Here is a 12,616-nt window from a genome sequence, read left to right as displayed (position 1 = left end):
GCATTCTCAGGCATGCATACCTTGGTGGTCTCCTACATCCACCAGTGCAGCGTGTTTAAAATGTGCTGCATGGGGCCATTATCAACAATCATACTGCAGAGTGTTGGATTTCAATTGGGCAAGGGCAGTTGCTCGCCATATCATCCATGACGCTAAGTGCACTTGTTGGCGAGACTACGTGTCTACCATTAACTTGTCTTCCCCTATGTGTGCGATTTGAAAAAAGGTGTGTAAATTGTGTGGTAGGTACACTCCAGACCGGAGTTGATGTCGCGGAACCTTTAAAAGTTGCCACAGCAATTGGGAACTATCTTGTCCGTATCTCCCAAGGGCTTCACCTCTGTCCTTCATTTCTTGCGTCTAAACTTATCAAAGAGCAATTGCCCTTAGATTTCTCCTCCAATGGGGTGGAGCCGTATAACGTACCTTATACTCTTCAAGAGCTGGAGTCCACGCTTTCCATTTGCTGGCCGTCAGCACTGGGACCTGATGATATCCACATCAGTATGTTTCAGCATCTCCATTCTACGGCCCTTCCCGTTCTTTTACGTCTTTTCAATCTAATTTGGACATGAGGGGTTCTCCCTCAACACTGGAAATCGGCTATTGTACTACCGTTTCGCAAACCAGGCGCCTCGGGACTTGACACCTCTCACTACCCTGACCAGTGTGGTCTGCAAGGTGATGGAACGATTGGTGAATAGAAGTCTGATGTGGTTCTTAGACACACACAATAGTTTTTCTCCTTGCCAATATGGCTTTAGCAAAGGCTGCTCCACTGTAGACCCCTTGCTCCACTTAGTTACGTATATTTAAAATGCCTTTGCTGACAACCACTCTGTCCTAGCGGTCTTTTTTGATCTAGAGAAGGTATATGACACCACTTGGAGGTATAACATCTTAGCCCAAGACCTTCATCGCTGTTTTCTCGTCCGATAGACATTTTCAGGTCTGTATTGGCCCCTCGCTTTCCTCGGACTTTGTACAAGCCGAAGGAGTTCCACAAGGTTGTGTTCTCAGCACTACTCTTTTTCTCTTAGCTATAAATGACCTCCCTTCCATTCTTCCTTCGCATATTTGGTCATCTCTATGTCGATGACTTCACTATAGCTTACTCAGGCACTGACTGTCAATTAGTAGCAGCCTCTCTTCAGGTTGTGATAGACCGAATCTCCCATTGGACCACTTCTCCGGCTTTAAATTTTCTAGTACGAAAACCTGGTTCATTACCTTCACTAGAAGTCCTCTTATTCCAGATACTCCCTTGTACTTACACGGCTGATGTATTCCAGCATGTGATATGGTCAAGTTTCTGGGCCTGCTCTTTGATCGCCGGCTGACATGGAGACCACACATTTCTTTTTTATACACAACTTGCCATGGTCGGCTAAATCTCAAAGTTCTCGCTCATGGGGATCAGATCATCGCATTTTCCTCCGTTTATATTCCATCCTAGTCTTGTCCAAGCTGGATTATGGTGAACAAATCTATTCTGCAGCCTCTCTCACAACTCTGTCTAAGTTAGAGCCCATTCATCACCAAGGTCTCCGTCTGTGCCTTGGTGCCTTTCGTTCATCCCATCAAGAGCCTGTATGCAGAAGCGAATATTCCATCCTTGTCCAATCGCCGTGATGCCCACTGCCTTCACTATTATGTTCGATCTCAAGACCTCCACAATCATTCTGTATATAGGATGATCACTGATGTTAGTAGACGTTCTTTATTTGTTCGTCGCCCCTACTTACTCCACCCCTTTTCTCTCCACCTCCATTTGTTCTTGTCTTTTCTTCAGTTACCACCTTTCTATGTTCATAAGAATGTAGAAACACTGCAGAAGGCCTACTGGCCCATGCGAGGCAGGTCATGTAGCATCTCGCTTTTCCCTGCCCCCTTGGAAAGTTGCAGCTGTTCAATTCTGTTCTTTCCCACTGCCCTGGGTGAAAGCCCAACTCCCTATGGTGGCTTCCCGCCCTCTTTTTCTTGACCACTTCCGCTCTCATTCTCATGCCATTGCAGTGTACACTGATGGTTCTAAGTCTTTTTGCAGCATCTGATTCGCAGCAGTGTTTCTGGACAGTGTCATGCAAGGACATTTATTATCCTTGGCTAGCATTTTTATGGCTGAATTGTATGCCATTCTTGTAGCACTTATCCGTATAGCATCTATGCCTGTGTCACCATTTGTGGTCGTTTCAGACTCCCTTAGTGCTTTACAGGCTATACGAAAATTTGATACACCTCACCCCCTAGTTCTTCGTATCCAACTTTGGCTACGCCGTATCTCTAGCAAACACAAAGATATTGTTTTTTTTGCTGTGTCCCTGGTCATGTTGATGCACATACAGGGCAATGAACAGGCAGACACTGCTGTGTGGTCAGCAGTACATGACCTCCCAGTTTCATATAGAGGTGTTCCATTCACAGACTATTTTGCTGAAATTGTTACCCACCTTCGCACCCATTGGCAACAACATTGGTTTAATCTGTTCCATAACAAATTTCCTTCTATTAAACCAAGTATACATTTCTGGCCGTCTTCTTGTCATCAGTGTCAGGGTTGGGAGACCACTCTTTGCCATCTTCACATCGGCCACATTCGTCTTGCTCACAGGTATCTCGTGGAGAGGCGCCCTGTTTCTCTGAGAATTGTCACATTCCAGTATCTGTTAGCCACATTCCATTGGACTGTCCACTCTATCAATAAGCACGCAGAATTTACCCCCAATGTCGTCTCCACTCTGCTGCCCTTTCTTTATCTTCCCTTCTTGCTGATGGACCCTCCTTTAATCCAGACTCTCTCATTGACTTTTCGACAGCGACTTATTTACTACACAAACTCTGATGATGCCTCTAGCACTCTCCTCCGTGCTTTCTATCTTAATCTCTTGCTACCCTCTACCCCTTGCATTATCCACTGCCCCACTGCACTCCATACCCTAATAATCATCCCTCTCCCTCTTGCCACCCATTTTCCCTGCATCCTTCCCTACCCTGCTGCGCTATATAACCCTTGCGGTTTAACACTTCTTTTGATTATAATACTAATTATGGGGAAAAAGTGTATCTATGGATGCAAAACAAAAAAGAGATATGGGTACTGAATGTTGCAGTGAGGAGGTGGTGACATGTTCAAAAGAAATTTTTGGTGCAAATGTGAAGAGAATTTGGAGAGCAGAAATTTGAAGACAGATTGGGGTCACCAAAGGCTTAGGAGTTGAGGTGGTTTGGGCATTTGGCAAAGATGAAGAGGAATACGATGATGAAAAGGTTATATCAATCTGGGATGGAAAGTGGGAGGTACAGAGGGTCTTAACAGAAATGGTTCAAGGGAAGGGGGTAAAGGTTTTGAGTGTTAGGGGCTTGAGCATTCAGAAGGCTTGCATGAGAGTTAGACAAGAGTGTAGACAAGTTTTTAATGCCTGATGTGCTACTGGAGTGTGAGCAAGGTAATGTCTATGAAGGCATTCAAGGAAACTGGTTAACTAGACAAGTCCTGGAGGTGACAACAATGTCTGCATTCTGAAAGAGGAGTTGGGGATGTTGCAGTAGTAGTAATTATCTGAAATGTGATATCAGCACATTTCTGGGTCACCCTATCTTGGTTAGAGGTTGCTAATTAGATAAAACACATAATAATGTACCATTATATACAATTGTATTAAATTTATCTGATTTCTATCACAGTTTGTAACTTTACCAAAAATTTTCTTGTGAATTGTTTTCAAATGCTTTTCTTAGAAATCATGGACACGGCAAAAAGTTCTTGAGATTGTGAGAAAGAGAAGGCAGAAAGTGTTTCCCTACCATCATCAGTATTGGTCATGGCTTGCAACATTTTGAAGGAGCGTGAGGGAATGCTGCCCCCCATATACTTCTTGGGTTCAGGTACAGCCTGATCTGCAGCTGTTGCACTTCTCACACCACCTACTGGACAAAACCTGTTGTACTTTATCATACATACTACAACACCCTATAGTGTCACAGATATTTATGCAACACTGTAGGAAAGAAATTTTAACAGTTTGTTAATATTAACTTTTAAAAACCTTTATATTTCAATGGTGCACTTTTTGTTAACATTAAACTTAAATATACAGCATATATTGTAATATGCAAAATCTAAATAAATGACATTCACAGACTTCATGAATATGGTGCACTGCAATATCCTTGATGCCAACAAATGACTGTTGGTCTAAGGATTTGGATCTTGTAATCAATCCTGATTACACTTCACTTTTCCCTGAAGGTACAGTCAACTACAAAAATACAATTATCAGGGCTGGGACCTTATCAGAGTAGACATGCCCTCCTTCCTACTTAAACTACCTACTGTATTGCAAAACTCTGATGATCATTTTACACCCTAATACTCTAACCCACCATTGCACTTGAGATTCAGGTGGAAATAACAGGGAATGTACTATAACAGATGAAAGAATATCTTAGGGTAAGGAAGCAAAGAGTGACTGTTAGAAAAGACATCAGAATGGGGAAAAGTAACTAAAAGAATTCTGCAAGGATTGGTGTTAGAACCAGTAATGCTTCTGGTTGATGTGAAAAACATTCTAGATGATACTGATTTAGATATATCCATTTGCTGATTATGTACAACTAACAAGGGGAGTAAAAACATACGAGGAAAAAGGCTCCAAAGGGACCAGGACAAATTGCAAGAATGATCAGATAAGAAGTGGTTGGTTGGATTCAACTCCAATAAATTCAAGGTCATGAAAACTGGGAAAGATGCAAGAAGACTATAAATAGAATACAGACTAGGGAAACAAAGGCTGCATACTGCACTCATGGAGAAAGTCCTAAGGGATGGAGTACCCTTCAGGAATCTCAGCAGTCATGCCAAGTCCTTTATACAACATACAGGCCTATCTTGGAATGTACAACACCAGTAAAGAAATATGCAACAAAGTTTGTTCCTGAGCTAAGGGGCATGAGATATGAGGAAAGGCTAGCGGGACTGGACCTAATGACATTGAAGGACATGATAACATGCAAAATACTTAAAAGAAATTGATATGCTAGATAGGAATAGGCTGCTCGAGAGGCGAGAAATGGAACCTGGGGACACAGCTAGAAAGTAAAGTCACAGATGAGCCACCAGGATGTTACGAAGTATTTCTTCAGTTTGAGTAGTCAGGATATGGAATAATCTTGGTGAAGAAGCTGTGGAGGCAGGCTCCATATATAGTTTTAGGAGCAGGTACAATAGGGACCACTAGGCTAAAGAGAGTGAATCTGAAGAGTGGCAAGGTAAAAGGCAGGGCCAGGATCTGAGAATCGACCCCTGCAACCATAACAGGTGCATGTGCATGTATGCACATACACACAAACTACTATGCTACATACATGTATATATAAAACTTATTTTTAATACTTTATTCATAATAAACATTAAGAAAAATCACTCTTTCCATGAGGGTAATGGCAGTGTATGTCAAATGTATCAAAACTTTTAATACTCATATTGACCTGGCTGTTGATTCTGGTTTGACTGTTGGTACTGGCCTGGCTGCTGATACTGCCCCAGCTGTTGATATTGGCCTTGCTGTTGCATTTGTGGTGGTTTCTGCTGCTGTCGAAAGTTAGGTATATGGACAGGTCCCTGGGGTTCTGTGGAGGGAGGATGAGTTTAAGCACTGGGTAGGGTACAGACAAATAATAACAATGTAACTATCAGTTACTATCTTCAGATGGCCACAGTTCATAAAATAAAACATCACATTAATTACTGTACTTTTACAAGATGACATCTGAAGATGGAGTGACTGACAAGTTTCTAATATACAAATGGGACATGAGGTTAGAAGAAGTAATAACACAATACACTAGCAGTCAGTTTTACTACTATTCTTTATTCAGATTGTTGTAATGACAGGAATAAGAAGGTGATTAAAATTATTGGTCTTAGTATGCAATCCTAAAAAAAAATAACTACTCTTCTATTACCGTTAGATTTCGAAACTTTAAAGTTTAAAGTTAAATCTATTCATAAAAGTAACAAATACATTGAAAACTAAATTTCTGCAGCAAATTTACAACAGCTTATAAGCAGGCAAGTAATATACTGTACTTGTATAGACTTCTCTCATATACTATTAGCTCCATAAATATTTGTACAGTCATTAGAGCACTACAAAAGACATGTGCAGGGTTAATATGTTTCACTTTCTGGAAGGGAATTTAATGTAGATAAGCTTTTAGAGTTGTTACTGCTAACCTTCAGAGGTCCTCAATGTTTAATGTTATATTTGCATGCAGCAAAATATACAAAGAAATTCAACAGATTTACAACTTAATAAGTTTAATAGGAAGTGCATAGCCTGGCATTCAAGGTAGCTTATTATCTGGCATTATAACTCCCACAGTAAATCAGAGGCACTTTACAAGTGCTTAAAAATAGTAGCCATAAATGTCTTTCAAAAAAAATATACAAGTGTTAGGAATATCATCAGCTTACATGTAAATGATTTTTTCAGCTGCCACTAAAAATTTGAGGTTACAATGTTATCTTTATCCAATGGGTGAGACATGCGCAAGATCTTGATAATTTAAGTGATAATTGGATGCATGACAACTTTTCTCATCTCTGAGCTAAACCTTGTCAAAACTCCTAAAAAATAATAAAATACTGTATTTACAAATTATTCAGTGCTGTATCACCCTTTTGGGTGTAATAATTAAATTTAAGATGATAATACCAAATTACTCAAAATTTAATACCGAATATAGTGCTTCCCATGTTTTAATTCACCAAAACATTGCAATCAAAATTTGCTTTAATGGAGTCCTGTATCCATTATGAATAATTTATATAGCTGAGAATAGTCCTTTGATATACATTTTAATAATTTACAAACCAACCAATGCATATTTCTCAAAAGAGAACATTAAAGAAATATTTTCCATTGCTTTATTCACATAAGCAGATGCATGTCACAGTTGTATTTGGTAAAGCATTATTCAAATAAGTTTGTGAGATTGGTGCTAGTCACAAAGACAATGTACACACAGGGACACGAGAACTGAAATATCAGTACAATCAAAACTACCAGCTACATCTGAAATACAAAAAGGCTGGAGGGCGAAATGTCACGAGTGTGAGAAACCAAGCAAGTAACGGGTCATTCTGAGCTTCATACCAGCTCCTTCAGGCAAAGTATCAGTGATCGTCTGGAGCATTCGGAAAAATCTTGATGAAGTAGGCACTTCTTTTTGCTTTGATTGAGCTAGCTGTTTATTATTAGATGCAGTCTGTTGGTACTGCTGAGGTTGCCCTTGGATCTCAGGCCTTTGATAAATCGGCTGCTGATTTTGAATTTGGTTATAATGTTGTCTGGGCTGCACTCCTTGATGTACAGGGGCATGAGACTGTGGAACACACTGTTGCATATAATTGGAGATTTCATCATCTGAACCTGAGGGGTGTGTTAGAAGATGACAGAGTTAGAAGAAGCTAGGAAGAAAATAACATTTTAGCAGCAGAATGAAAAATGCAAATAAAAAAAATCTTAAAAGAAGCCAGTTATAACACAAGACAGCATGTGTGTGTGTGTGTGTTATACAGAAAAGAAGTATTAATTTATATTTTAAGATGTACTCAAGCAAATGAAATAAATGCTGCAATAAAATATTTGTTATTAACTTAAAGAGCAAGTAAGATAAGGACAGAAGCATATTAAGGAAAGAGGGGAGAAAGGGATGTGCAAGGACAACACTAAAAGAACAAAAGTTAACTTTTTTAAGTTCAAACATGTAAACACAGTTGACCCTCGCATAACATGTTTACTCAACATGTTATCAATAAAAAAAAAATCCATTCCCACAATGCACATGGAAAATAATGGTAAATCACACAGTAGCACGCTATAAATTTGGAGAGAACTCAGACCATGCTGCAAGCCAGTTCTTAGTAGAAGACATCACAGGATGTAGTATTTTTCCCTTCTTTCCTTGCCACAGTTAGGCTACAGGCATGTCCAATGATTTTAGGGGGGAGAACTAATGTCACCCTATGATGTAAACAACTTCCCAGGGAGGTTTACATTGTGGACGCATACCATTCCTTATTCAGTCGAATGTGAATAAAGTGTGTTTGGCCCTTTTCATCACTTAATCTTATCTCTGGATATTAACCATGGAATCCAGGAGGAATACTTTTAATGCATGCCATGGTGTTGCATGACTGTATGTATGATGCCTTACTCTGTATTTTTCAAATGACTGTGGGTATTTTCTGCCCTTCATCTCATCTCTGAATATTACCCATGGCATCCAGGTGGAATACTAGTGGTGCCAAGAATGAATCATTGACAGTACTAACAAGTGTTAATTTCGATATGCTTTGCAATAGTGCAAACTGTACCTATGCCATACACTTAGAGAAGAACCATAGTCATCTACCTCATCTCTGTAGGACAACACCAACCCTTTCCACTCGTATCAAGACCAACAAGTACAGTACCACCAACCAGAATTAGCAAGAAAAAGATTGTATTAGGTAATTTTGTATGGCTTTTATGGAGGTCCTTCAGATTTCATGTATAAAACACTTTTCAGGAATGTAGCCACCATGTTACGTATAGTCAACTAGACAATAGAGGTCAGGCAGGAAAGACTGATGGATTACATATTGCAAGAATGTAATTTAGGAGGCAGGACCAGAAGCCAAGATTCAACCTCTGAAAAAACAATTTGATGAGTACACGTACCACATGTTAAGAGGCTTAAACTTTCTTCTTCTTCTTTCAACAAACTGGTCATATCCCACCAAAGCAGGGTGGCACAAAAAGAAAAACAATTTTTTTTTTTTAACTTTAGTAATATATACAGGAGAAGGGGTTACTAGCCTCTTGCTCCTAGCATTTTAGTTGCCTCTTACAATACACATGGCTTATGGAGGGAGAATTCTGTTCCACTTCCCCATGGAGGTAAGAAGAAATAAGTAAGAACTAGTAAGAAAAACAGAAATGTGGAGTGTGACCTAAGTGTAAGTAGAAGTAGCAAGACATGCCTGAAACCTTGCGCTTTTTTTTTTTCAACAAACCGGCCATATCCCACCAAGGCAGGGTGGCTCAAAAAGAAAAATGAAAGTTTCTCTTCTTAAATTTAGTAATTTATACAGGACAAGGGGTTACTAGGCCCTTGCTCCCGGCATTTTAGTTGCCTCTTACAACATGCATGGCTTATGGAGGAAGAATTCTGTTCCATGTCCCCATGGAGATAAGAGGAAATAAACAAGAACTAGAAAGAAAATAGAAGAAAACCCAGAGGGGTGTGTGTATATATATATATATATATATGCTTGTACATGTATATGTAGTGTGACCTAAGTGTAAGTAGAAGTAACAAAAAGTAAGATAAGATTTCATTCAGATTTTTAATCCCAGAGGGTTAGCCACCCAGGATAACCCAAGAAAGTCAGTGCGTCATCGAGGACTGTCTAACTTGTTTCCATTGGGGTCCTCAATCTTGTCCCCCAGGATGCGACCCACACCAGTCGACTAACACCCAGGTACCTATTTGCTGCTAGGTGAACAGGACAACAGGTGTAAGGAAACGTGTCGAAATGTTTCCACCCGCCAAGAATCGAACCCGGGCTCTCTGTATGTGAAGCGGGAGCTTTAGCCACCAGGCCACCAGCAATCCTACCATCATGTAAAACAATTACAGGTTTCCGTTTTACACTCGCTTGGCAGGATGGTAGTACCTCCCTGGGCGGTTGCTGTCTACCAACCTACTACCTGGAGAAACTTAAACTAACTTCATAAAATAAAAGCCAATCACACATGACACAATAAATATTCACAAATATGTTAAAATAGTCTGTATTAACAAAAAAAAAAAAAAGATTAATATTAAGATACTTCTTTAAGTTTTCTCAGAGATCCTGCCATATATCCAGATAGTTATAAAATCCCCAACAAAACAGAAATGGCTAAAGCCATTGACAACCCATTTAAATATATGCCAGTTAGTTGCAAATGCACTGCACAAAAGGGCAGGGCCACCTGCAAGGAGACAGTGGACAAGGTATGAGCACCCTATCCTAAATCTACAGAGACTAGTTTTTTTTGTAACAACTCTCACAAAGAGAAAAGGGCCAAAACCCCACCTCATACTAAATCCACTACAGCTAGTTAATGATCTGTAAGGAAAATTTGGCCTGACACTTCTCAAGGATGAACTGATTTATGCATGTAGTTCAAGGTTACTTTGAGGCTGACAGCTATTACAGAATTCACTTAGTACAGCAGCCTTCACCTCAGTGTCTGCCTTTCTATTACCTAGGTCCCTGATATTTCTTGAATATCAACAGGATTACAAGTCTTTCTGCCAGGCAGGAAGACAGTAAGCCACTTTCAAATCGTCTGTATTACTGGGTACACCGTAGCATACCACACAAGGGCCAATAGCCAAGGAGTCATGATCAAAACAATCAAGAGTAATCATGAAGCATCAACATGGTAAGCAGACAGACTGTTAAGAGTGAAACCAGGACATGGGGGAAAAAAAAAAATGGTAGTTAATCCTCAAAGTATGCCAAAAAATGTACAAAGGAAATTATTTAGCCTGAAGGTGATAAGAAAGTGAAATACCCCAAGGAGGGTAGTGCTGAGCCAAATTCAGTAAGGTACATGAATCCAGATGTAAATGTGATAAAGAGCAGAGGCTGGGGATACATAACACTATTTGGATGTTATGAGGAGGCAACCAGGAAAATAAGTTTGATCCTCACAAACAATGTTAGGCAAATACACTGAAAATATATATGGTATTCTTGCCATACACATTGTGTTTAAACAAATTTATTAATAATTATACTAGGTATATTAAGTTCATCCTACACTAAAAAAAAAAAAATAATACAAAAATTATATAGAAATTAGTGTCTTCACCATAGACAATTTTTTTCAATATTTTTTTTATTCTCTGTTGTACTTTACCATTATTCAGGTTGCCTACAATTAATAAATAACATTTGCTACATATTTTTTAAAAAGTAGTATTAGTTCCCTTCACCAGCAATTAGTTATGCTTCTTCTCATGCAGCCACCACCTCATGGAAATAATCCAAGCATACAGCAATACAATTCAATTCTAGGTAGTGTACATCTCAGTCTACATCCCAGCCCAGCACCATATGTGACAAAGTTCTGCAAGCTTTCATACCAATCTTGTGTGTGACAATAACAGTCTTGGAAGGGAAGTGGCCACCTCTGCTCCGAGCTTCATCAGTATCAGTGGACACTCGTACTACGGTATACAATTCCAGAAAATGCCAAGAATTTTATTATTTTTTCTTTAGGTTAATATGTTTTATATACCAATTTACTATATCAGAGTTCAGATTATTTCTAACTACTGGTACAGTATACAGTATGGTGGTCTACATTAAATTACCCTTTTATTCCAAGCAGTTCTTGTCAGTTTCCTTTTGTATCCAGTATATACACACACAGTACAGTATGTCTTATAAAACTCTATGCAATGTGAGTTTTTGTAAATGCAATTTAAGAAGTACTTCCACAATTAAATAGTATGTGGAGATGTCATGGTATGTAGCACTCAATTTAATATGCACTTTTTCAATCTCGTTTACAAATTACACTATAAAGAGCCTTTGGAAATTAAAAATAAATATTTTTGTTGCACAATTATGGCAGCTTTGATTATTAGTCTGGTACTAGATGAACTGCTCAAAGTTATGTCCTGAAGCCTGCTTTCTTTTTTTCTATTTTAAGTAATGGTCAGAACTGATTGGCAATATATCAATAAGGGCAAAATAATTCTGATACAAATCTAAAATTAATTTCTGATCTCACCTTGATTTTTAAAAATATTTGATAACCCTCTTGTGTCAGAAATGTTTGCCTTATATCCTCCAATATGTTTAGGAATGACATTAATTTCTTCCTCACTTTGCTGGATGGGGATCACCCTAAATCTTCCATCCCATTCATCTGAAACTTCTCTTTGCAGGTTCTTGGAATTACCAATACTGGTCATAGAATTGTTTTGTCCACTTGTTTGAGAAATGGAGCCTCTTGGCATATTACCTGGCTGAGAAAGAGAACCTTTCTGCCCACCATTTGTTTGAGTCACATATACTGGAAGGCTAAGACTTTGCTGCAAAGGACGAGTTGGTGCACCAAGGGGCACCTCTACTTTCATTGGCATGCCATTACATGGAGTATCTGTAAAGTTTTCCAATTCTTGAAGTTATTAACTAGCTTCTTACAAAATATACTCTTCACCAATAGTTTTTACATTAAAACAGTGAAAAAAATTAAGAAATAATGAACACTGTCATTAGAGTGAAGTCTCTATACAATCCCTTTTTTATAAATTATCAGTACAGTATTTATAATGAGCAACTCCTACATGTCTTTACCTACATGTACAATGTTTCTTCTCCAATTTACAGAGGTGTACTTTGGCAAAACCAATGCCAGATAACAAATTTTCTCATAACAGGTCTATGGTAACACACTTATCGTCAACTATAATAAGTTAAGCAAACACTGAAGATGTGTTAATGGAAGTGCTTTGGTCCTAGGACCAAAACATTTCTATTAAAAAGTCCTAAGCATATGCTCGT

At 38.9% G+C, this 12,616-nt stretch overlaps 1 protein-coding gene across 1 annotated transcript in view; it reads right to left on the bottom strand.

Annotated features, from left to right (window-relative positions):
- The window catches only part of LOC128686820 (protein piccolo), a gene marked incomplete in the record, with an annotated part of 287,532 nt that overhangs the window by 64,458 nt on the left and 210,458 nt on the right, over window positions 1–12,616 (bottom strand). The window contains 4 exon segments of the mRNA XM_070082342.1: window positions 3,805–3,924; window positions 5,488–5,628; window positions 7,158–7,433; window positions 11,841–12,212. Of these exon segments, the coding sequence (XP_069938443.1) occupies window positions 3,805–3,924; window positions 5,488–5,628; window positions 7,158–7,433; window positions 11,841–12,212 (909 nt within the window).

Source organism: Cherax quadricarinatus, chromosome 7, assembly GCF_038502225.1.
Source record: "Cherax quadricarinatus isolate ZL_2023a chromosome 7, ASM3850222v1, whole genome shotgun sequence".
In the NCBI taxonomy this organism is placed as follows: Eukaryota; Metazoa; Arthropoda; class Malacostraca; order Decapoda; family Parastacidae; genus Cherax; species Cherax quadricarinatus.
Note: the sequence above shows the minus strand (reverse complement) of the source record. Positions and strands in the feature narration are given on the sequence as shown.